This window comes from Coregonus lavaretus, assembly GCF_964263955.1.
Source record: "Coregonus lavaretus genome assembly, chromosome: 8".
NCBI classification, from domain to species: Eukaryota; Metazoa; Chordata; class Actinopteri; order Salmoniformes; family Salmonidae; genus Coregonus; species Coregonus lavaretus.
This window is the reverse complement of record NC_139995.1, coordinates 30,749,736-30,775,944: the sequence shown is the minus strand read 5'-3', so window position 1 is coordinate 30,775,944 and position 26,209 is coordinate 30,749,736. Positions and strand designations below refer to the sequence as shown.

Here is a 26,209-nt window from a genome sequence, read left to right as displayed (position 1 = left end):
TATCTCAACTTGGATGTCGGCCCACCACCTAAAGCTCAATCTCGACAAGATGGAACTGCTCTTCCTCCCGAGGAAGGCCTCCCCGCTCAAAGACCTCTCCATCAAGGTTGACAACACTACAGTGTTGCCTTCTCAGAGTGCAAAGACGCTTAGCGTGATCCTGGACAACACCCTGTCGTTCTCTGCAAACATCCAAGCATTGACCTGCTCCTGCAGGTTCATGCTCTACAACATCTGTAGAGTATGACCCTACCTCACACATGAAGCGGCGCAGGTCCTAATCCAGGCACTTGTCCTCTCCCGTCTGGACTACTGCAACTCGCTGTTGTCTGGGCTCCCCGCTTGTGCCATCAAACCCCTGCAACTTATCCAGAACGCTGTAACCCGCCTGGTTTTCAACCTTCCAATGTTCTCTCATGTCACCCAACTCCTCCATACACTCCACTGGCTTGCAGTCGAAGCTCGCATCCACTACAAGACCATGGTGTTTACCTACGGAACAGCAAGAGGAACTGCCCCTCCCTACCTTCAGGATATGCTCAAACCCTACACCCCAACCCTAGCACTCCGTTCTGCCACCTCAGGTCTCTTGGCCCTCCCACCCCAAAGGGAGGGAAGCTCCCGCTCAGCCCAGTCCAAGCTCTTCTCTGTCCTGGCACCCCAAATGGTGGAACCAGCTTCCCCCTGAAGCTAGGACAGCAGAGTCCCTGCCCATCTTCCAAAACATCTGAAACCCTACCTCTTCAAACAGTATCTTAAATAATTGTCCACCTCAAATATTATCAGATTAACTGTTTTGTACAGATAATTATCAGATTCAAGTTACAAATGCTATGGTGTCAATGTTTGTGGAGTATCATCAGCAAAAGAGTGAAAGCCCAGTCCGTGTTTCCTCAAGATGTTTCCCAGTGGCAGCATGTAGATACAAAACAGTAGTGGCCCCAGGACTTGAGGGACCCCTTGTTGGACCACAACTGTGTGTGACCTAATAGGACCGATGGCTACAAACTGGTAGCGATCAGTGAGATACGACCTGAACAAGTCCAGGACAGTGTCTGACAGGCCCAAGGGCTTCTCCATACGATTCAGCAGGATGGCGTGGCTGACCGTGTTGAATGCTGTGCTGAGGTCCAGCAGTATGAGGATGCTGGCAGCCCCAGAGTCATCATTCAGGGCAGTCTCAGTGCTGTGTCTAGCTCTGAAACCCAACTGGAAGGGCTCAAGTAGTTTGTGAGTGGCCAGATGGTTTTGGAGTTGGCTAGAAACAGCACGTTCGAGGAGCTTACTCAGGAAGGGCAGGTTGGAAATAGGCCTGTAGTTCTGGAGGTTGGCAGGGTCAGATCCAGGCTTTTTAAGTACTGGTGTGACAGCTGCCAGTTTGAACTGAGGAGGGAAACATCCAGTGATGAGAGACTTGTTGATTATTTCTGTGAAGAAATGTTCCAGAGCAGGTAAGCAGGTCGTGACAAGGGAGGTGGGGATAGGGTCGAGTGAGCAAGTGGTGGGCTTCATTGTCCTAACCAGCTTGATTACATCAGCTGCAGGGGTGAAGGTGGATAACCTTAATCTAGGGAGCGTAGGACTGGGTAGCTCAACTACCGGGGCTGGAGAAGACAGGATGGTGTTATTCATGTTTTCAATTTTGCTTGGGTAGAAGCACAGGTATTGATTGCACCTTTCTGAGGAGGCTGAGGTAGAATAATTGTTGACAGGTTGGGGGAGCTTGCTCACAGTAGAGATCAGCACCCAGGAGTTACCATTGCCGTTGCTGATCAGTTGGGAGTAGTAGGATGTCCGAGCTGCATTTAAAGCCTGTTTGTATTCTTCATGATGTTGTTCATACATCTGCGCATGTACAATTAGCACAGTTTTCTTATAGATGATGGCCAGTTGCTTTGAGAGAGCGTAGATCTTCAGTGTACCAGGGAGAAGAATTGAAGAAAGACACCATGCAGGTTTTCAAAGGAGCAACTTCATCCAATATGGAGGTCAAGGCAGTGTTTTATTGAGCCACAGAGTCAGTAACTGGCAGGTAGGAGATTAATTCAGTGAGCTGGCCAGTGTTTATTGTTTTCAGACTCCTAAACTGAATGGAGCGTTTCTTGGGCAGAGTGGGTAGAGGGATAGCTAGGTATATTGGTATTTAGGGTGAAGGAGAGAGGATGCTCACTCACACTTGACCATGACCATGTAGACATCTATGGTGCAGATGGGTGGCTGGGAGAGACGCTCGCCCTTCTCCAGCAGGTCTGGCACATCCTGTGGACGCATCGTCGAGTAGGGCTCCACCCCGTATGACATCATCTCCCACACTGTCACTCCTGCAAGACGGAGAAATATAATATACACTATAAAATCAAGGTAACTCAACATACACACAAGTACTTTCAATTTACTTTCCGTAGATATAAAACTCTATAAAAGCACATGAAACACCCCCCCCCCCCTCCCCCCACACACAGTGACTCACCATAGCTCCAGACATCACTTTGATGTGTGTATCTGCGGAACAAGATGCTCTCCAGAGCCATCCATTTTATGGGCGTCTGTGGTGAGAGAGACAAGACAGGGAACTATGTCACCATGAATTACACCCAGTTCAAAGCCTGTGGCCACTGGAAAAAAACATATATTAGTTAGTGTTCATGGCAGCAATACAAAACACGTATAGAAACAGGGCATGTATCTAGTCAACATCTCACTTAAGACAAATGACAGCAGATGCTTCTAGCCAATTTTGAGCAGAAGATAAAATAGTAGGCTGAGACATTGTCCATGGCTAGTTTTTCCGGACCATGTGATCTAACCAGGAAGCCAACACACCTTCACCTCATTGTAGAAGTACTTTTTGTCGTCAGGGTAGAGCAGGTCTGTGATGCCGTAGTCAGAGATCTGGACCATGTAGTCACTTTTCAGGAGCACGTTACGGGCTGCCAGGTTTCTGTGGACCATCCTGTGTTCCTCCAGATAGTACATACCCTGACAGGGAGAGCACACACACCTCGGTCACATACACAATCACACACACACTTTTATCACATACACACCATCACACACACTTCTGTCATATACAGTGCCTTCAGAAAGTATTCACACACTTGACATTGTACAAATTTTGTTAAATTACAAAGTGGGATTAAAATGTATTTGTCTTTTTTCTTTGTCAATGATCCACACACAATCCTCTGTAATGTCAAAGTGGAAGAAAAATTCAATTATTAGAATTACCTTTGGCAGCGGTTACAGCTGTGAGTGTTTTTGAAGTCTCTAAGAGCTTTACATACCTGGATTGTACAATATTTGCCCATATTTCATTTTAAAATCCTTCAAGCTCTGTTAAGTTGGTAGTTGAGCATTGCTAGACAGCCATTTTCAAGTCTTGCCATAGACCTTCAAGCCGATTTAAGTCAAAACTATAACTAGCCCACTCAGGAACATTCAATGTCATCTTGGTAAGCAACTCCAGTGTATATTTGGCCTTGTGTTTTAGGGTATTGTCCTGCTGAAAGGTGAATTTGTCTCCCAATGTCTGGTGTAAAGCAGACTGAACAAGGTTTTCCTCTAGGATTTTGCCTCTGCTTAGCTCTATTCCGTTTCTTTTCATCCTAAATAACTCCCTAGTCCTAGTCCCTAGTTTATCAATAAATACAACCTTCCCAGCATACCATTAAAAACTATTGAAATTTCTCGCAATCAAGTAATACTAACATACATTATTCCTCTGAAGCATACCCATAAAATGATGCAGCCACCACCATGCTTGAAAATATGAAGAGTGGTACTCAGTGATGTTGTGTTGCATTTGCCCCAAACATAACGCTTTGTATTCAGGACAAAAAGTTCATTTCTTGGCCCCATTTTTTGCAGTATTACTTTAGTGCCTTATTGCAAACAGGATGCATGTTTTGGAATATTTTTATTCTGTACAGGCTTCCTTCTTTTCACTCTGTCATTTAGGTTAGTATTGTGAAGTAACTACAATGTTATTGATCCTTCCTTAGTTATCACAGCCGTTTAACTCTGTAACTGTTTTAAAATCACCATTGGCCTCATGGTGAAATCCAAGAGCGGTTTCCTTCCTCTCCGGCAACTGAGTTAGGAAGGACGCCTGAATTTTTGTGTGACTGGTTGTATTGATACACCATCCAAAGCGTAATTGATATATATACATGTTTTTTACCCATCTACCAATAGTTGCCCTTCTTTGCGAGGCATTGGAAAACCTCCCTGTTCTTTGTGGTTGAATCTGTGCTTGAAATGTACTTCTCGACTGAGGGACCTTACAGAGAACTGTATGTGCGGGGTACAGAGATGAGGTAGTCATTAAAAAATCATGTTAACTACTATTATTGCACACAGTGTGAGTTCATGCAACTTATTATGTGACTTGTTAAGCAAATTTTACTCCTGTACATTTTTATGCTTGCCATAACAAAGGGGTTGAATACTTATTGACCCAAGACATATCAGCGTTTCACTTTTAATTCATTTGTAAAAAATTCAGGCTGTAACAACAAAATGTGGAACAAGTCAAGGGGTGTGAATGCTTTCTGAAGGCACTGTACATAATCACTCACCTGCTCACCCACTCACCCGCTCTCCCACTCACCCAACCACTCAGTCACCCACCCACACACACACACACAACCACACACACGCACACACACAACCACACACACGCACACACACATACAGTTGAAGTCTGAAGTTTACATACACCTTAGCCAAATACATTTAAACTCTGTTTTTCACAATTCCTGATATTTAATCCTAGTAAGAATTCCCTGTTTTAGGTCAGTTAGGATCACCACTTTATTTTAAGAATGTGAAATGTCAGAATAATAGTAGAGATCATTATTTATTTATATTTTTGTTTCATCAGACCAGAGGACAGTTCTCCAAAAAGTATGATTTTTGTCCCCATGTGCAGTTGCAAACCGTAGTCTGGCATTTTTATGGCAGTTTTGGAGCAGTGGCTTCTTCCTTGTTGAGCGGCCTTTCAGCTTATGTCGATATAGGACTCGTTTTACTGTGGATATAGATACTTTTGTACCTGTTTCCTCCAGCATCTTCACAAGGTCCTTTGCTGTTGTTCTGGGATTGATTTGCACTTTTCGCACCAAAGTACGTTAATCTCTAGGAGACAGAACGCGTCTCCTTCCTGAGCGGTATGACGGCTGCGTGGTCCCATGGTGTTTATACTTGCGTACTATTGTTTGTACAGATGAACGTGGTACCTTCAGGAGTTTGGAAATTGCTCCCAAGGATGAACCAGACTTGTGGAGGTCTACAATGTTTTTTCTGAGGTCTTGGCTGATTTCTTTTGATTTTCCCATGATGTCAAGCAAAGAGGCACTGAGTTTGAAGGTAGGCCTTGAAATACATCCACAGGTACACCTCCAATTGACTCAAATGATGTCAATTAGCCTATCAGAAGCTTCTAAAGCCATGACATAATTTTCTGGAATTTTCCAAGTCAACTTGGTGTATGTAAACTTCTGACCCACTGGAATTGTGATACAGTGAATTATAAGTGAAATAATCTGTATGGAAACAATTGTTGGAAAAATTACTTGTGTCATGCACAAAGTAGATGTCCTAACCGACTTGCCAAAACTATAGTTTGTTAACAAGAAATTTGTGGAGTGGTTGAAAAACAAGTTTTAATGACCAACCTAAGTGTATGTAAACTTCCGACTTCAACTGTACATACATACATACATACATACATACATACATACATACATACATACATACACATACACACACACAGGGTGTCTCACCTTGGCAATCTGCACACACCAGTTGAGCAGCCTTTGTGGGTCCAGGCTGTCCCTGTGGTGCCTGATGTGCTCCAATAAGGACCCCTGATTGCTGAGCTGGGTGACCAGCTGGAGACTAGCACCTGGACAGACACCTAAGAGCCTGACGATGTACTGGTGGTCCAAGCTACCCATCACCAACATGTGCTGCAGAGATTATCAGAAAAAAATCAAACAGCATTAGTAACAGATTCTGTATTTTTTTCAGCGATTCAGTGTTTAATAGTTACATGTACAGGGTTGCAGGTGTGATTGCAGGTTACAGTGAAAATCTTAGGCCTCGAGCTCCAACATGCAGGACTAAGTGAAATACAATAATGAAAATGGTAATAAAAAACAACAATAGAAATAGAAATAGCACTATATACAGTACGGTACATCATAACAACTGTAGGTGTGATGAATAAATAAATGTCCATTGGGGTGGAGGCAGAGTAAAGACTGTTGAGGGGGTGGGGGGATGACCATAGGGGAACAGCAGCATGACCATTGAGTGAAATAAAAACAATAAACATTTTAATAAAATAAAAAAAAGTAATAATATACATATTAACAACTGCAACAGTGATGAATGTCGTTGGGGTGCAGCAAGAGTCAAGATAAGTGGGTATCAGGTCAGTATGCTTTTAAGGGGCAGGGGGTTTTGAGAGTGGGTGTGTGAGAGTGTTTTCTTACCTCTGTGATCTCATGGAAAGTATTTTGCCCCATTTGATCATGAATAGTCTTTATGGCCACGGGGATCTTCACTGAGTCTCCCTCAGGAATCCAAATGCCCTGAGAAATATGGCAGAAAAGAGAGGGGGAGAGGGGTTACCTCACAATGAAACAAAGACAAGTAAGGTAAGTAGCACAATACATGTAGGGCCTATGGTAAATGGTGGGAACATCAGAGAGGTGTAGGGTGATAATGATAATAGGGCTTTAAGAGGGTGACAGATGATGTAAGCACCTTGTGGACGGACCCAAACACACCGGTGCCCAGTAGCTTAATCTTACGGAGCTCCGTGACCTTCAGGATCCTGGCATGAACTTTGACCACCTTCTCACCAGGGTCCAATGGCTCAAAGCTCTACAGACACACACACACGTCATGCACACAGTTAATATCAACACATATCAAGACAATAGACTACACATACTCTTATTAAGAGATCCTAATTATCTCTCTCTCGCTCTCGCTCTCTTTCTCACACACACACACACACACACACACACACACCATCCCCTCCCACCTCACCTCTCCACTCTCCAGGTATCTCCTCATTGCTCTCTTGCGCCGGATGGCAAGACCTCGGCGGTACAGAACACTCATCACAAAGATGGAGAAACCCACTATCAATGCTGCCAAAACTCCCAAAACGATACCTGTAATGGATTGGCTGGAAGGAGACACAGGTATCAGCCAATCAGCACCTGATATACAATAACGAATAATGCTATGTTCTAGACTAAACAACACAGCACACACTTTAATTGTCATTAAAGTGAGGAGAAATCAGTTTGTCAATCACAGGTAGAAAAAATATAAAGACTACACTCACCCATCAGCTAATCTGGAGGAGTCCAAACAGTCCCCAATTCCTGTGCCTGAGCAACTGAAAACACAGAGCAGAGAGATATTTAACACACACACATGCACACACACACACTCTCTCACACACACACACACACACACACACACACACACACTCCCCCATTCTCGAACTCGTCTCTCACCCCTGGGTGCAGTTGAGGTGGCAGGGCTCACAGCGTCTCTGCTGGTTGGGGTATTTAAAGATGAGACCCTTCTCCCCCATCACTCCTTCAGGGCACGAGGACACACAGTGGGGACCGTCCCTCAGACTGGCACACACCACACACTCATTAGCTCCCTGCAGAGAGAAAGCGAGAGAGAGTGAGAGAGAGAAAGAAAGAAAGAACGAGAGCGAGCGAGAGTGAGAAGGCGAGAGAGAGGGAGAGAGAGAGGTAGAGAGGGATAGAGAGATGGAGAGAGATGGAGACAGTTGACAATATCCATGTAATTGTGGTCCAAAATATCCTCCACAAGGTGGCAGTGAAGCACTACATTTCAGATAGTCCTGAGAATTTTGAGAGACACTTTTCAACTGATCACTGAGCTCATTGAACTGTCCTTTTAAGATGCTTTGAGAGAGGTCATGGGCAGATGTCAGAGGTGAGCATACCAGTCCTATGCAGGTGGGCTGTCCCTCCTGGACCTCACACTCAGAGTGACAGGGCATACACTCGCCCTTCGGACCTGTAAACTCACGCCCCTTCCTGGAGAAAAGCAGAGAGATTGAGATTGAAAAATAGGTTAAACACATAGTCACATACACATTGAGATACTGACAAATCTACATTATAATAAAGATGCATTGTTTTGAATGAGTACTGACCCGGTGAGAAATCTGCACTGATTGACACAGGTTTCCCCCCGGCTGTAGTTCTTACAGGATAGACACTGGTCCGGCCCAGGACCCCAACACCCCTCCAACGAACACAGGGGGTCACACATGTGCCCCTCCTCAACTACACACACACACAAACAAACAAATATGCAAAAAACTATTAGTACTTCACTAGTGTACCCGCCATATTTACTTAATGATTTTGAAGATTTCACCCGCTCTCTCCCCCGTCTCACCACACTGGCTCTGGGGCCGGTTGTCCTTGACGTCGATGTTCTTCTGGTGGCGCTGTGGGCGGGAGCTGCTACTGAAGAGGCGTGTCCAGTTGACAGTGTGGTGGTAGCATAGCTTCCTGTTTCCTGTGATGTAGACGCCGCCGTCATTGATGCTCTGCAGTGAGCGCAGCCCCAGAGAGGTCAGTGACGGGATACGCATCACTAGCAGGGAGTAGCCCCTGAAGAATAGGGAGGAGGGAAGAATGCAGGAGGAGGAAGAGGAGCAGGGCAGAGAGATAGAGAGGCAGCGAGATGACAGGAGGAGAGAGCCGAGAGAACCATTAAGGTCGAGAGAATGGAGGATATTTCAGAAAAAATATGTAGAAACGTATATTGGAGCTGGGAACATCAATCGAGTCAGGACAGATAAGTAAATGCTTCTACACCTGCATTACTAGCTGTTTGGGGTTTTAGGCTGGGTTTCTGTACAGCACTTCGAGATATTAGCTGATGTAAGAAGGGCTATATAAAATAAAATTGATTGATTGATTGATTGATAAATGAATCCCACATACGGCATTGCTGCTCCCAAACATGAATTAATTGTCTACATGTAGACAGAAAATGTGTGTTTTGTTATTATGTAGGCAATTCATATGTTATTGTGGTTGAGACTCCTAATACCCAATGTGGTCATCAGTGGAGGCTCCTCAGAGGAGGAAGGGGAGGACCATCCTCCTCAGTGAATTTCATAACAATTTAAATTGTAAAACATAAAAAAAGTTATCCTTTTAGATAAAACTATACTAAATAAATCTGTCACCAAATAATTGATTAAAACACACTATTTTGCAAAGAAGGTCTACAGTAGCCTCAACAGCACTCTGTAGGGTAGCACCATGGCGTAGCCGGAGGACAGCTAGCTTCTGTCCTCTTCTGGGTACATAGACTCCAACACAAAACCTAGGAGGCTCATGGCTCTCACCCCCTTCTATAGACTTACACAGTAATTATGACAACTTCCGGAGGACATCCTCCAACCTATCTGAACTCTTGCAGCATGAACTGACATGTTGTCCACCCAATCAAAGGATCAGAGAATTAATATAGTACTGGAAGCATAAGCTACAGATAGCTAGCACTGCAGTGTATAAGATGTGGTGAGTAGTTGACTCAAAGAGAGAGAAAGACAATAGTTGAACAGTTTTGAACAAATTAATTTCTTCCTAAATGAAGGAGAAGCTAGAGAGAAATAGAGAGAGAGAGATTTCCAGATTTTTTTTCACTTTCAGTTTCACTTACTTAGCTAGCAAATGCAGGTAGCTAGTTTAGCCTACTGAAACACCCTGCTCAAACAGAGGGATGCTATGTTAGCTAGCTGGCTATGACTTTCCAACACAACACTGGAACTCTTCCAAGTCAAGGTAAGCTTTTGATATAACTAATTTATTGCCACCGGGGCCTGCCGGTGTAACTGCTTACTGACTGTACACTAATATTACTGCATGATTGTAGCTGGTTTACTAACGCGTTAGTTCTATTAGCTATGCTGACTATGATGTTACTTTAGCTTATGGTGACAACGATGTAGGCTGTTTGTAGAGGTTTGGCTTGGAAATATTTTTTCGCCTGGTCACATACAGCTGATTTCTTGTGCATTGAAGTCCACAAGCGAAGGGAAGAGAATGAATACAACATGGCTGTTATGAGAGTGAACTCTGTTTACGAGTGATCAGGGGTATATTCATTCCGCCGATTCTGTTGAAAAACATTTCTTAAACGGAAGCAAACGGAACAAAACGGGGATAAACATACCTGAATTTGTCCAATAGAAACTCTTGTTTGCAACTGTTGGACTAATGATTACACCCTCAAATTTGTGTCTCGACCTGTGTGCACCTACGTTGTAAACTTTCATTGATAGGCTAGGTTGTAGCAGCCTCATGATGGGTATAGGGAAATGTTTTGTATCATGTAGTAGCCTAAACCTATCGCTGTTACATTGAACTGGGTGAATGGAATATGAATGAGAGTCATCCAATATGCTGTAATAGAAATAAGGCCATGCTCATGAGAAAAAAAATGGTCCTCCCTCATCTTAAACGGCGCTGACTGCCACTGATGGTCATAATATGGTATGATCAAGTTCAAAATACAATCATGAGGATTGTGGTTACATTATAGCTCAATGTACAGTAAAATCCCCCACCCACCACCAGCTGAGACACTTCTCATGCAGTTCAAGACAACTCGTAACCAATTCCAAGGATTTTTGTTTTGTTTAGCATTGTCTGAGTATGAAGTTGTTTTATCAGTTCACACAGTATCAGGAAGATTAGTAGTCAGGTAGATTAGTAAAACAGCTGTCACACACACTACTATACCTTTTAGAGTGCCCTCCTCTGATGGAACAAATGAGAGAGAGAGAGAGAGAGAGAGAGAGAGAGAGAGAGAGAGAGAGAGAGAGAGAGAGAGAGAGAGAGAGAGAGAGAGAGAGAGAGAGAGAGAGAGAGAGAGAGAGACAGAAGAGACCGAGAGAGAGAGAGAGAGAGAGAGAGAGAGAGAGACAGAAGAGACCGAGAGAGAGACAGAAGAGACCGAGAGAGAGAGAGAGAGAGAGAGAGAGAGAGAGAGAGAGAGAGAGAGAGAGAGGAGCAGAGCAGGGGATGAGAGATAAAGCGGTGACAAGACACAACAGGTCAGTCTATGCATGCATGTCTACAATGCAGTTAAGCACAGATGGAGATGGAAATGGGTTCAGTGGACACATACTGTAGAAAGTGAAAAATATTTTTTTTAAGTGCAGAGAGACAGAAACACAAGTATAATGTCAGCGAGTGAGAAAGACAGACAGATAGATGATCACCTGTAGAGGGTTCTTCCTTGTATGGTTGCCAAGTTGGAAAACACCGACAGGTCAGTCAGAGTTTCAGGCCACGACTGGATACTCAGAATGTCTGGCAACCGCAGAAGGTGTTAAAACACACAACACCTTCCAAACACGGATACATCATATCACTCACACTGCTACCACTAAACAGACACATGCACTTGAAACTTCAACACACACATACACACACACAAGCACACACACACACACCTGTGATCTCTCTCACAGTTCTGAAGATCTTCAGTTTCTCTGGGTCCAAAGCTGTGATGTTGTTGTAGGGATCACTGTGTATAGAAGATCAACCAACAGAACTAGTGAGGACCATTGAAAAGTGAACACATCAAGTTTACATTACTGTGCCATTTTGAATATATATACAGTACCAGTCAAAAGTTTGGACACACCTACTCATTCAAGGGTTTTTCTTTATTTTTACTATTTTTTACATTGTATAATAACAGTGAAGACATGTAGTAAACAAAAAAGTGTTAAACACATCAAAATATATTTTATATTTGAGATTCTTCAAATAACCACCCGTTGCCTTGATGACAGCTTTGCACACTCTTGGCATTCTCTCAACCAGCTTCATGACGTAGTCACCTGGAATGCATTTCAATGAACAGGTGTGCCTTCTTAAAAGTTAATTTGTGGAATTTCTTTCCTTCTTAATGCGTTTGAGCCAATCAGTTGTGATGTGACAAGGTAGGGGGGGTACACAGAAGATAGCCCTATTTGGTAAAAGACCAAGTCCATATTATGGCAAGAACAGCTCAAATAACTCAAGAGAAACAACAGTCCATCATTACTTTAAGACATGAAGGTCAGTCAGTCTTCAAATGCAGTCGCAAAAACCATCAAGCGCTATGATGAAATTGCCTCTCATGAGGACCGCCACAGGAATGGAAGACCCAGAGTTACCTCTGCTGCAGAGGATAAGTTCATTAGTTACCAGCCTCAGAAACTGCAGCCCAAATAAATGCTTCACAGAGTTCAAGTCACAGACATATCTCAACATCAACTGTTCAGAGGGGACTGTGTGAATCAGGACTTCATGGTCGAATTGCTGCAAAGAAACCACTACTAAAGGACACCAATAAGAAGAAGAGACCTGCTTGGGCCAAGAAACACGAGCAATGGACATTAGACCGGTGGTAATGTGTCCTTTGGTCTGGAGTCGAAATTTGAGATTTCTGTTCCAACCGCCGTGTTTTTGTGAGATGCGGTGTGGGTGAACGTATTTCCCACCGTAAAGCATGGAAGAGGAGGTGTTATGGTGTGGGGGTGCTTTGCTGGTGACACTGTCTGTGATTTATTTAGAATTCAAGGCACACTTAACCAGCATGGCTACCACAGCATTCTGCAGCGATACGCCATGCCATCCCATCTGGTTTGGGCTTAGTGGGACTATCATTTGTTTTTCAACAGGACAATGACTCAACACACCTCCAGGCTGTGTAAGGGCTATTTTACCAAGAAGGAGAGTAATGGAGTGATGCATCAGATGACCTGGCCTCCACAATCCCCCGACCTCAACCCAATTGAGATGGTTTGGGATGAGTCGGACGGCAGAGTGAAGGAAAAGCAGCCAACAAGTGCTCAGCATATGTGGGAACTCCTTCAAGACTGTTGGAAAAGCATTCCAGGTGAAGCTGGTTGAGAGAATGCCAAGAGTGGGCAAAGCTGTTATCAAGGCAAAGGGTGGCTATTTGAAGAATCTGAAATATAAAATATGTTTTGATTTGTTTAACACTTTTTTGGTTACTGCATGATTACATATCTGTTATTTCATAGTTTTGATGTCTTCACTATTATTCTACAATGTAGAAAATAGTAAAAATAAAGAAAAACCCTAGAATGAGTAGGTATATTTATATATTTAGGTATTTTGTATGTTTATTGGATAGAAAGAGATAGAGGTGAAAGGTAGGAGAGAGTGCTGAAAAAGCATTGGGCCAGATTGGAACCTATGCTGGTAGCAATACATCGTACATGTGCTCCAGAGGCAGCTAGAATACCCCAGGCCATGCCATTTTGATAGGATATTGCTGCTGTCACTCACCCTTTAATCCCGGTGATCAGGAAGTGCAGGCTACCCTGGATCTTGGTGCAGTTGAGGAAACTGTCAATGTTCTGAGAGTCCACTGTCTGTCTGGAGGCTGTGCCTGTTCCTTGACAAGCTAGAGAGGAGAGAAGAGGAGAGGAGAGGAGAGGAGAGGAGAGAAGAGAAGAGAAGAGAAGAGAAGAGAAGAGAAGAGAAGAGAAGAGAAGAGAAGAGAAGAGAAGAGAAGAGAAGAGAAGAGAAGAGAAGAGAAGAGAAGAGAAGAGAAGAGAAGAGAAGAGAAGAGAAGAGGAGAGGAGAGGAGAGGAGAGGAGAGGAGAGGAGAGGAGAGGAGAGGAGAGGAGAGGAGAGGAGAGGAGAGAATAGTTGAAGAGAAGAAAGTAGAAGAGAATAGAAGAAAGTAGAAGAGAAGAGAAGAAGAGAGAAAATAATTAATAAAGCTAAAGTTTCACTACATGAGTGATAAGGGCAGGTTGATGGAGTAGAAGACTCTCTACAAAGCAATGATAGTTGAGGGGTGTATGTGTGGGCACTGGACAGGCGGGTACCTTTGGGACAGAGGCCTCCACAGGGCTCACACCTCTTCACTCCTTTCTTCTCCATCTCCATCTTATAAGAAGGGCAGCTGCTCACACACGAGCTCCCGTCCACCACAAAATTAGCTGAGGAGGAATGTAATGGGAGAGAGAAAGAGTGGGGCAGAGCGACAGGTAAAGGGAGAAAAACAAATAATTAAAATCCACAGGGAAATCCACAGGAAGATTGGACCATGCTAGAAAATTGATAGATTGAATGAGGACAATGAGTGGGACATGATGGTCATGGTTATGGCCAGGAGTTGATCGGTGAGGTGAAGTGGGTAGAGCATGCTGTGTGTGGACTCACTGGGGCACTGGGCCACGCAGATGGAGCCGTACTGATACTTGGCGCTGGGGTTGGGCTCCAGTTTGAAGGTGTGCTTGTTGTAGATGAGGGTCTGGGGACACTGGGGTACACAGGAGCCTGAGTTGTTGAAGTTACGGCAGGCCTGGATAGAAAATACACAGTTATATGATACTGTATGCATTGCTTAGTAGTATAGTTTTAACCCATTAATTTTTATGCAATGACTGTCAGAACTACTTTTAACACTTCTTTGCGGTGTGTTTGTGTGTATAGCAAACTCACAAAGCAGTTGGTGTCCAGTGGTCCGGTGCAACCTCCTGCACACTCCATATGACAGCACTCACTGGGACTCCTCCCAAAGCAGCGGCCATTACACTGAGGGGCACACACTGTCTTCGTCACTGGGGGGGGACAGAGAGAGAGAGAGAGAGAATACTTTGAGCCAAGCAAGCTGACTGAACTTGGTTGTAGGACATTACATCACAGAGAGGCTATCTAGTGTTGTAAGAAAATGAGATCCAGGGGTCAAAAGTGACTCACAGCTCTGGCAGGTGTCATTCCTGGGCCCCCAACATGGACCTCCGCATGCCTCATCACATGGCTCTGAAAAACATGTCAGAAATGTTAGAAAACGTAGAAGCTACATCATACAAAAACATCCTAACCATTGAACGTATACAGTAGCAGTCCTACCACTAATCTGAATACATATCATTGACTTCTGTGAGTCCTACCATCTACCTCCCGCTGTACTCACGTTCAGGCCCGTTCTCATTGATGACGACCTCAGAGTCTCCATCCTTCACTATGTCCAGCCAGTTCACCTGAGGGGTGTAGCTCAGGAACTTATTCTGAATGATCTGCACCCCTCCCTCCAGTATCTCTGTGGAACACACACACACACACACACACACACACACACACACACACACACACACACACACACACACACACGCACACACACACACACACACAAAGGAAGGAGCACAATTAGTTTAACAGGCCAGAACACGTTGGTGAGTAACCAAATCAAAACGGGCACACATTTCTCTCTATAGTGTCTCCTCTCATCTCTCATGCTACAGTTAAGAATTGAAATTTGAATTTCAATGTACTTCCTGAATTGACTGGAATTGACCCCAATCCTGCTACTGAAGTTGGTATGGTAGTTGGCATGTGGACCATGATAACCATGTTGCTGTTCATGATGATGATGTGTGTCACTTAAAGACTTATCTTCATCACAATGATAATGTTTTTGTATGTGTGTATGTATGTGTGTATGTGTGTGTGTGTGTGTGTGTGTGTGTGTGTGTGTGTGTGTGTGTGTGTGTGTGTGTGTGTGTGTGCGAGTGTGTGTGTGTGTGTGTGTGTGTGTGTGTGTGTGTGTGTGTGTGTGTGTGTGTGTGTGTGTGTGTGTGTGTGTGTGTGTGTGTGTGTGTGTGTGTGTGTGTGTGTGTGTGTGTGTGTGTGTGTGTGTGTACCTGTGAGGTGTGTGAGGCCCAGCTCCTTCAGTCCGTGTTGGCCGTCCTTCTGGTAGTTGACGAGGACAGCCAGAGCAAAGCGATCCTCGTACAGAGTGGTGCCTCTGATGACACGGAGCTGGTCCAGCGGCAGCCGGCTGAACTGGTTAATGGCTATGAGAATGTAGCCCGTCACTTCTCTAATAGACTACAGGGGAGGAGAGAGGTCAGGGAAGAAGGAAAGAGGAAAAGAGTAAGAGTAAAGAAAAAGGTGTTACTGTAGACGGAATCAGGATACAGATATGTTCCTCATTTCTTATCTTGGAGGGCTGCGTGTGAGCAGGCATTTGTCACTTGATTCAATTTACAGTTTTTCTCAATTGCTAAAACACTAAAACCCATTGGCTGAACAAAGTTCTCAGTTGCCTGGACTCATTTAGCTAATTATGCAGTCTGTTGTCAATACCTTAAACCATTTCACATGGTAAAATACAATTTGCAGATCTCACTTAGACTTTTCAGCAAAACTTTAAACACATTCTCAATCTCAAAACACATTCTGCACTCTAATGCACATGTCATCCATTCTGGTAAACACAAGTGGCAACAATCAAATACAAATAGAGAACACATGTCATTGATTGAACACAACCACTCAAAATTGATTTAACCCGTTTCAAATGATCCGACACAACCAATATAAGCCAGTTCAGAGAGCAAACAGGTTGTTGAAGGTGGGAAGGAGAAAGTCTGAGAATGGATAGAAGAAACAATGTGAGAGGACGAGGACAAGTGCGTATGCGAGGTGGGCGACGAGGAGGAAGAGGGGGAGGAGGGCAAGAAAGAAGAAGAGGAGGACGAAGAGGAAGAGGAAGACAAAGAGTGGAAATATCTGATGAAATTCGAGCAACAGTCATAGACCATGTTCTTGTCCATGGACTGACAATGAAGGAAGCAGGACTTAGAGTGCAACCCAATTTGAGCTGATTTTCTGTGTCCACCATAGTAAGGACATTCAGAGAAGAGAACAGGTACAGCATACTACTGTATTTTTGTAATTGCAAATTTACTGTACTACACTATATGCAGCTGTTTCAATAGACATCTTTAAAGTTAATCACTGTATGTATTGTACTGCATGAATATGTTTTGTAACTGCACAACTACTTTTTGCAGAATTGCAAGGCTGCCACATGCAGGTGGAAGGACAGCTATATTCACTCGGGAGCAAGAGGACGTTATAGTTAGCATGGTCCTTCAAGATAATGCAATACGACTCATAGAAATCCAGGAACGAGTGATACAAGACAACACACACTTCCAGGGAATCGACAGTGGGAGCATTTCCACAATTGACTGTGTCCTCCATCGTAACAGGATGCGAATGAAACAAGTATACAGAGTACCTTTTGAGCACAACTCACCAAGGGTGAAAGAACTGCGAGCTCAGTATGTGCAAGTAAGTGTACATTCAGAAACATTTACTGTAATCCAGATTGTCTACAGTACTAACACATACTATGTGAATGACATTACTCTTCAGTACATACAATGTATGTGAATCAGAAGTGCATACAGTAGGCCTAATTGTACTCTACAGTATAGCACTGTCTCTGTACGACTTACAAAATCCTACATACAGTATATTGTATTTCTACACAGACAATATTTGACTTGGAATCGTTGGACAGACCCCATGTGTTCATCTTTGTCGATGAAGTAGGCTTCAATCTAACAAAGAGGAGAAGGAGAGGCCGAAACATGATTGGACAGCGGGCCATTGTTGAAGTCCCTGGTCAACGAGGTGGCAATGTCACAATCTGTGCTGCTATCAGCAACCATGGTGTTCTACATCACCATGTTACACTCGGGCCATATAACACCCAGCACCTTCTAAGATTTATTGCCAATCTAAGAGATATTTTATTTGAGCAGCAGGTTCAAGAGCAGCAGGGTCAAGAGCTAAATGAGAATCCCTATCCCTATGTGATAGTGTGGGACAATGTCGGTTTCCACCGAGCTGCTCAGGTAAGGGAATGGTTTAACATCAATGGGCCTCCCTCCATACTCGCCTTTCCTGAATCCGATTTAGGAGTTTTCCTCCTCTTGGAGATGGAAAGTGTATGATAGACAACCCTACACCAGAGTAAATCTGCTGCAAGCCATGGATTTAGCCTGTGGTGATATAGGTGAGGAATCATGTCAGGGCTAGATACGGCACACAAGATGCTTCTTCCCCCATTGCCTCAGGAGGGACAATATTGCTTGTGATGTCGACGAAGTGCTCTGGCCTGACCCAGCCCAAAGACAAGAAGAAGCACATTGATTGCATGTTTACTCCTTTGATTTTTGTCCCTTTTAGTATTGTATACTGTAGTACAGTGCATTGTAGGCTGTATAATGTACAATGAACAAATTGTATGGCCCTGAACATCGTGCTTTCCATTTGTTAACAGCTGTCACACCCTGGTTCTGGGACTCATTATGTTGAGCCAGGGTGTGTGCAGTCTATGTGTTTATGTTCTATGTTGGGTGTCTAGGTTGTTGTTTTCTATGTTTGGTCAATGACTCCCAATCGGAGGTAACGAGTGTCAGCTGTCGGCTCGTTATCTCTGATTGGGAGCCATATTTATACTGTGTGTTTTCACCTTGGGGTTGTGGGTTTTTGTTCCATGTTCTGTCAGTATTGCAGAGGACTTCACGAATCGTTCTTGTTTTGTTGTTTTGTTCCAGACTTTGTATTAATAAAGTAATGTTCGCTCAACGCGCTGCGCTTTGGTCTCCCTCATTGGACGATCGTGACAGAAAAACCCACCATACCAAGACCAAGCAGCGTGTCCAGGAGCAGGCAGCCTGGACGTGGGAGCAGATCTTGGACGGGCAGGGGTCCTGGACCTGGGAGGAAATCCTGGCCGGGAGGGATCGCCGGCCATGGAGTGAGACGGTGGAGGCGCGCCGTAGAGAGGAGCTACGGCGTGATCAGGGTCGTCGTCGGACGGTCGAGAGGCACCCCCAATAAATTTTTAGGGGGGGGCACAGGGCATGGACGACGGGGCTAACGGAGGCAGAGAAGGGGCGAATTCAAGAGGCCACCAGGTTACGGGGGCTACTGGTCAAAGGAGGGAAAGGAGATGTAGAGGCACGGCGTGAGAGACTGAGGTGTGTATCCAGTCCGGTCCGGCCCGTTCCAGTTCCCGGGGTAGAGCCAGTGGTGTGTGTCCCCAGTACGGTCCGGCCTGGTACGGCCCCTCGCACCAAATGGACGGTGCGCGTCTCCAGCCCGGTCCGACCTGTTCCTGCCTCTCGCACAAGGCCTACGGTGTGCTTCGCCAGCCCAGCCCGGCCTGTTCCTGCTCCCCGCACTAGCCCTGAGATGCGTGTCCTCAGCCCGGGACCACCAGTTCCGGCACCACGCACTAGGCCTTATGTGCGTCCCCAGGGTCCAGCATGCCCTGTTCCTGCTCCCCGCACTAGCCCTGAGATGCGTGTCCTCAGCCCGGGACCACCAGTTCCGGCACCACGCACTAGGCCTTATGTGCGTCCCCAGGGTCCTGCATGCCCTGTTCCTGCTCCCCGCACTAGCCCTGAGATGCGTGTCCTCAGCCCGGTACCTCCAGTTCCGGCACCACGCACTAGGCCTTATGTGCGGCTCGGCCGGCCAGAGTCTGCCGTCTGCCTAACGGCGCCTGAACTGCCCGTCTGCCCAACGCCGTCTGAACTGTCCGTCGGCCAAGCGCTGCATGAACTGCCCGTCTGTACTGAGCCTGCTAAGCCGCCCGTCTGCCATGAGCCTTCAGAGCCGTCCGCCAGACCGGAGCCGCTAAAGCCTTCCGCCAGACAGGAGCCGCTAGAGCCTTCCGCCAGACAGGATCAGCCAGAGCCTTCCGCCAGACAGGATCAGCCAGAGCCTTCCGCCAGACAGGATCAGCCAGAGCCTTCCGCCAGCCATGAGCAGCCAGATCCGTCAGCCAGCCATGAGCAGCCAGATCCGTCAGCCAGCCATGAGCAGCCAGATCCTTCAGCCAGCCATGAGCAGCCAGATCCGTCAGCCAGCCATGAGCAGCCAGATCCGTCAGCCAGCCATGAGCAGCCAGATCCGTCAGCCAGCCATGAGCCGTCCAGCCAGGATCCGCCAGAGCCGTCCAGCCAGGATCCGCCAGAGCCGTCCAGCCAGGATCCGCTAGAGCCGTCCAGCCAGGATCCGCCAGCCAGCCAGGATCCGCCAGAGCCAGCCAGCCAGGATCCGCCATTCAGTCCGGTGCTGCCCCTTAGTCCGGTGCTGCCCCTTAGCCTGGTGCTGCCCCTTAGTCCGGTGCTGCCCCTTAGCCTGGTGCTGCCCCTTAGTCCGGTGCTGCCCCTTATCCTGGTGCTGCTCCTTATCCTGGTGCTGCTCCTTATCCTGGTGCTGCCCCTTAGTCCGGTGCTGGCCCTTAATCTAGTGGGGTTAAGGTGGAGGGTGGTCATTTGGAGGAGGCTACGTAAGCGGGTAGTGACTATGGTGGGGTGGTGGTCTAGGCCGGAGCCAGAACCGCCACCGAGGAGGTATGCCCGCCCAGCCCTCCCCTTTTTGGGGGTTTTGAGGCGCGGTCGCAGTCCGCGCCTTTAGGGGGGGGTACTGTCACACCCTGGTTTTGGGACTCATTATGTTGAGCCAGGGTGTGTGCAGTCTATGTGTTTATGTTCTATGTTGGGTGTCTAGGTTGTTGTTTTCTATGTTTGGTCAATGACTCCCAATCGGAGGTAACGAGTGTCAGCTGTCGGCTCGTTATCTCTGATTGGGAGCCATATTTATACTGTGTGTTTTCACCTTGGGGTTGTGGGTTTTTGTTCCTTGTCAGTCATTGTCACTGTGGACTTTACGATCGTGTTTTGTTTTGTTTCGTGTACTTTACCAATTAAAGTCATGTTCGCTCAACGCGCTGCGCTTTGGTCTCCCTCATTGGACGATCGTGACAACAGCACTGACTGCTCAATAGATTTTGACTGGTTGCAGGTTCATATCAACAAAGAACAAGAATTACAGTATCACAGAGACAAAGGACAAGTTTGTGAGATGCAGGGTACAGTACTGTAAAAATAGGGATACAAGGAGGAGGAAGAACAAAAAACAAAATTGCAAAGAGCAAAGCAGAGTAGTAATTTCTGATCAATTTTGAGCTACTATGATAGAACATGTTTTCGTTCATCAAAAGACAATGACGTAAAAATATGAAATTAGTTTTGAGATTAAAAATGTACTTCTCCCTGAGAACTGTATGTTTTGAACAATGTGTTTTCTATTTTTTGGTGTATTGTTTACTGACTGCTTGAGAGTGTATATAATTTTGATCACTTTGTTTATGATTTGAGAGCAGTGTTTGATTTTGAACACAGGTAAAACTGTTTTGAGGCGAATGTTTCATTTTGCGAGAGAAGTCAAGAGGTTTTGAAAATAGTGCTTGAAGATTAGGTTTTGTGTTGAATGTTTTCAGGAAATGGAGCAAGGTTTCAGAAATTGTGTTTTAGCAATTGAAAAAAACTGTAATCAACTACACATCAAGACCTTGATTTGCTGAATCAGGTGTGTTAGAACTGGGCTGGGACAAAAGCCTGCGCCTAAGTAGCCCTCTAGTATGCGGAGTAAAGAACATTTATGTAGCGGATCATGTACGGTAGCATGACACCTTCATTCTAAGTTCAGTATTTACTGTAAATACTAAGATTCAATAACTTTGACTATAACATCTCAACAGCCCTCTTATTCTCTCACTCATCAATTATTACCATGACAGCCATAACATTAGCTAACTACAGTACAGATGTAGGATCTTAATTTGATCACCCTGTTGCAGGAGAACTTTCCTGAAATGCAGGAAATGTAAAACTTGTAGTGTATTTGAGGTTTAAAAAGGCTTCTGAAGTTTGTTATTTCCACTTTGAAATTTAAGACTAGATTTTCCCTTACAAAAAATTTATCAACCCCTACAAAAGAAATTCCATTAATTATAATCCACATAATAATTCACATTCCTGTTGCTGCAGGATTATTTTGCTGCTGTAGCAAACTGGCTCAAATTAAGATCCTACACCTGTACCATGACAGTTAAACTAGTTACTGGCAGAGTCATATACAGTATATGGCTCTGTATACGGATAACTAACTGGTTTTAATGCCTTTGTGATAAGTTACCATGGCCGCGCCACATTGATAAATGTTTCACAGGGGAATGTAAGAGGACTCATTGTGTACAGGAGAAAGTAACATCATCCACAGGAGACACACACTGATAAAAGCTCTGTTGTTGTTCTCTGTGCCCAAGAGGGAAGTGTGGCCTGACATGTCTGATTGTGTGTTTATTGTTGGCACTATATATAGACTTCTATTGACTAGAGTAGATTATACATACTCCTGATGCAAGACCACACACACACACCTGTTGCCATTCATCCACCTGTTCATTCCCTCACCTGTAGAAAGGTGAAGTCCCTCCAGTGTTCCATCATGGTGATCTCCAGGTTACCCATGACGATCTCACAGCCACTGTACATCTCCTTCATTAGTGTGTACTGCATCTGTGAACTTCCTGTCACGCTCAGCGCATTTTGGGTGCCGGAGCATATCACTGGGGGAAAGAAGGGCAAAAGACAGTTCTTCAGTTTTAAGGATTTCACTTAAAAACTCTAGCCTATGTTGTTGTTGTTGTTGTTGTAAGTACTGACGCATTTTGTGTAGTTTTGATGTAACACATCAGCTCACAACTTAAATTCAAACTCTGACTATGACTAATACATAATAATACATGTTAGTGCTAAGAATAATAAGTTGTTTGTTCACGCTCACTTCTCATTCCCTTTAGGCCAGCGCTACATTCAATACGGTGACTGACTGTCTCTGGGGAAGACACTAGGCCTTGTTTATTGTGGACTGTAGGAGTCCAGTCCTTTTCCCCTTTCAATGTCATTGGAACTGAGACTGTTTTGCTAATCAAATCTAAGCAAGATGTCCAAAGAGAGAGAGAGAAAAAGTGAAAGAGGAAGGAAGAGAGGCTAACTCTAGATAATAACGTGTGTGTGTTTTTTAATTGTAGTTGCTGTTCTATTAATATTTTTCTGTATATATCAATAGGTTATTTATTCACAGATTCACAGATAGATATGTCGGTAACAACAAGATATACTGTGTTGGATTTGATGGGACATTGAACTTTAACTAACTAGAGGTACTGTAAATAGACCATGTTGTCTAGTTCATGTGCTCTTCTTACATCTTGTCTATGTGCTGTGTTCCTGTGCTCTCACAATTATCTGAAATAACTGTTCAGCATTAAATCTGGAGACTGTGAGGAGTCACACAGACATGAGCAAAGAGCGTGTTAACATGTCCTAGTTAATTCGCTTCACACAGGGAATAGCAATCAGTAAAAGCTAGCAGGTGATTCTGGAGAGAGTAGCATAGTGTGGGATAACAGTCCAGTGAGCAGGCCCAGACATCATAAAGCAGAGATAGCAGACACTTTATTGTGTTTGTGAAGGAGAGAGAGAGAGAGAGAGAGAGAGAGAGAGAGAGAGAGAGAGAGAGAGAGAGAGAGAGAGAGAGAGAGAGAGAGAGAGAGAGAGAGAGAGAGAGAGAGAGAGAGAGAGACGAAGGACGAGGGTTCAAATAGTGTTAGGTTCAGAGGGAAATGATAGGGGGAATGCCATTGCCAAAGTTTCTTAAGGTTCATCACAATATTTCCCTGTGAATGGATGTGAGAGAGAGAGAGAGAGAGAGAGAGAGAGAGAGAGAGAGAGAGAGAGAGAGAGAGAGAGAGAGAGAGAGATAGAGAGAGAGGGTCACAGGTGCTGACTTTAGTCTGGAGGAATGTGAACTCACACAGAGCCAGACAGTCCACACTGACTCTACCTTGTCAGAGGGTCAAGGGACATTCCTGAACACTAACTTAGCAGCGTGCTACATTAGACCAGTGCCCTTCTATCCTGGTCCTGGACACCCACAGGGATGCCCATTTTTGCTATAGCCCAGCATTTGCATACATGTGCAACCTGCCATTGTGAGGATGTGTGAGAATAATAAACATGTAATAAACAAGGATCAGAAATTCTTATATAACGAATCACTAACTAGATCCAAGGTGTACAAGTTACAACATGAGTGTCAGTCAAGCACAGTGTACTGTATGAGTTCTGTTTAGCTCAAATTGGACCATGGACTTTGTGCAGTGTAGACACATTTGGTCATTGGAAACTTAGATTGTAATTATGTTCTTATGTGTACATTTCCCAATGAGAACCATGTTATCACTACCCCACCTAGGTTAAGCACTGGGAGAAGCCTGAGGTGGGTCACTGCTATCAGTGGATGGCTTAAAGCTGTTGACACTCAACCAGTTCAATTACCTGTTGAGAAATAGTCCTGTGCACCTGCACATGTACACCCAGGCAAACACAATCACGAAAGTATACAATCACCACACAAACACTAATGTGTATGCAAGCGCAATAATTGAACACAAAGAAATTAAGAATCCATGTATCCCAGGTCATCAGATGAAAAATAACACACATACTTCCACAAAATGTTCCATCACAAAAATTGACATTAACACACACACAAACACACAGACAGGCAGAGCTACATGCATGTTCAAATATTGTTGCTGGAGAAGTGAAGAATCTGATTGGGCTGAGTAGGTGGGTTTCCCCAGTAAAGAGATACTTTCAGTATTTGCAGAACGCAGACAGAGAGAGAGGGAGAGGGGTGGAAGAGTTCACAGAAAAATCCCACACACATAAACACATACAAACATGCACACGCATGCACAAACACACACAGTAACCTAACATGCTTGGAAACATTACTGCCATAGACAGTAACCTAACACGTTAGAAAACAGTACTGCCATAGACAGTAACCTAACACGTTAGAAACATTACTCAGTCCTGGATTAGGTTTAGTTGTATTTTTCATTCATGTTTCCAAGGTTTCCATACTCAAAAAGTGGAGTGGAAAGAAAAGGGAAGAAAATAAAAGAAAGAAAGGAGGAGGAGGTAAACACATTTTATCAAGTGACAGAAACGGTGGAGGAGGTAAACAGAAACTTGCCTCGGGACACCAAGAGATTACCACATACCTTATTCACACACATGCCACACTGAGATGTATGTTTTTTTTATTGCTTTGGTACTATTTTCACAAGTATATGTTGAATTTTTAAAACTCTTAGTACAAAACTTCGAACTGGTAACACTTTTAATGCAGCCAGTCTTATATTCAAAACCTTTCATTGTGCATTCATTTTGTTTGAAGACATTTTTCACCACATAATAGTCATCGTCATAGTAGTACATTTGAGTATATATCACACTTTTTATGTTTGGTATTTGGTATTTTGGTATTTTATTAGGATCCCCATTAGCTGTTGCGAAAGCAGCAGCTACTCTTCCTGGGGTCCACACAAAACATGAAACATGATATAATACAGAACATTAATAGACAAGAACAGCTCAAGGACAGAACTACATCAATTTTTAAATGGCGCACGTAGCCTACATATCAATACGTACACATAAACTATCTAGGTCAAATAGGGGAAAGGCGTTGTGCCGTGAGGTGTTGCTTTATCTGTTTTTTGAAACCAGGTTTGCTGTTCATTTGAGCAATATTAGATGGTAGGGAGTTCCATGGAATAATGGCTCTATATAATACTGTACACTTTCATGAATTTGTTCTGGATTTGGGGACTGTGAAAAGACCCCTGGTGGCATGTCTGGTGGGGTAAGTGTTTGTGTCAGAGCTGTGTGTAAGTTGACTATGAAAACAATTTGGAATTTTCAACACATTAATGTTTCTTATAAAAAGAAGAAGTGATGTAGTCAGTCTCTCCTCAACTCTTAGCCAAGAGAGACTTGCATGCATAGTATTTATATCAGCCCTCTGATTACAATGAAGAGCAAGACATGCCGCTCTGTTCTGGGCCAGCTGCAGCTTAACTACGTCTTTCCTTGTAGCACTCGACCACACGACTGGACAATAATCAATATAAAACTAGAGCCTGCAGGACTTGCTTTTTGGAGTGTGGTGTCATAAAAGCAGAGCATCTATTTATTACGGACAGACCTCTCCCCATCTTTACAACCATTGCATCTACTATATGTTTTGACCATGACAGTTTACAATTACATTTTACATTTTAGTCATTTAGCAGATGCTCTTATCCAGAGCGACTTACAGTAGTGAGTGGATACATTTTTGTACTTTTTCTGTGCTGGTACAATCTACAGTAAAACCAAGTAATTTAGTCTCCTCAACTTGTTTAACAGCCACACCATTCATTACCAGATTCAGCTGAGGTCTAGAACTTAGGGAATGATTTGTACCAAATACAATGCTCTTAGTTTTAGAGATGTTCAGGCCCAGTTTATTACTAGCCACCCATTCCAAAACAGACTGCAACTTTTTGTTAAGGGTTTCAGTGACTTCATTAG

General features: G+C 44.4%; 1 protein-coding gene across 1 annotated transcript in view; it reads right to left on the bottom strand.

Annotated features, from left to right (window-relative positions):
- The window catches only part of LOC311133378 (receptor tyrosine-protein kinase erbB-3-like), a gene marked incomplete at both ends in the record, with an annotated part of 39,339 nt that overhangs the window by 6,000 nt on the left and 7,130 nt on the right, over nucleotides 1–26,209 (bottom strand). Inside the window, 22 exons of the mRNA XM_084166881.1 lie at nucleotides 2,175–2,321; nucleotides 2,471–2,546; nucleotides 2,824–2,979; nucleotides 5,784–5,969; nucleotides 6,498–6,596; nucleotides 6,772–6,891; nucleotides 7,060–7,201; nucleotides 7,364–7,417; nucleotides 7,539–7,693; nucleotides 8,006–8,095; nucleotides 8,215–8,351; nucleotides 8,467–8,684; nucleotides 11,312–11,402; nucleotides 11,546–11,619; nucleotides 13,398–13,515; nucleotides 13,946–14,059; nucleotides 14,283–14,424; nucleotides 14,565–14,683; nucleotides 14,823–14,885; nucleotides 15,040–15,165; nucleotides 15,767–15,953; nucleotides 22,193–22,347. Of these exons, the coding sequence (XP_084023007.1) occupies nucleotides 2,175–2,321; nucleotides 2,471–2,546; nucleotides 2,824–2,979; nucleotides 5,784–5,969; nucleotides 6,498–6,596; nucleotides 6,772–6,891; nucleotides 7,060–7,201; nucleotides 7,364–7,417; nucleotides 7,539–7,693; nucleotides 8,006–8,095; nucleotides 8,215–8,351; nucleotides 8,467–8,684; nucleotides 11,312–11,402; nucleotides 11,546–11,619; nucleotides 13,398–13,515; nucleotides 13,946–14,059; nucleotides 14,283–14,424; nucleotides 14,565–14,683; nucleotides 14,823–14,885; nucleotides 15,040–15,165; nucleotides 15,767–15,953; nucleotides 22,193–22,347 (2,769 nt within the window). The remainder of the gene's footprint in view (nucleotides 1–2,174; nucleotides 2,322–2,470; nucleotides 2,547–2,823; nucleotides 2,980–5,783; nucleotides 5,970–6,497; nucleotides 6,597–6,771; nucleotides 6,892–7,059; nucleotides 7,202–7,363; nucleotides 7,418–7,538; nucleotides 7,694–8,005; nucleotides 8,096–8,214; nucleotides 8,352–8,466; nucleotides 8,685–11,311; nucleotides 11,403–11,545; nucleotides 11,620–13,397; nucleotides 13,516–13,945; nucleotides 14,060–14,282; nucleotides 14,425–14,564; nucleotides 14,684–14,822; nucleotides 14,886–15,039; nucleotides 15,166–15,766; nucleotides 15,954–22,192; nucleotides 22,348–26,209) is intronic.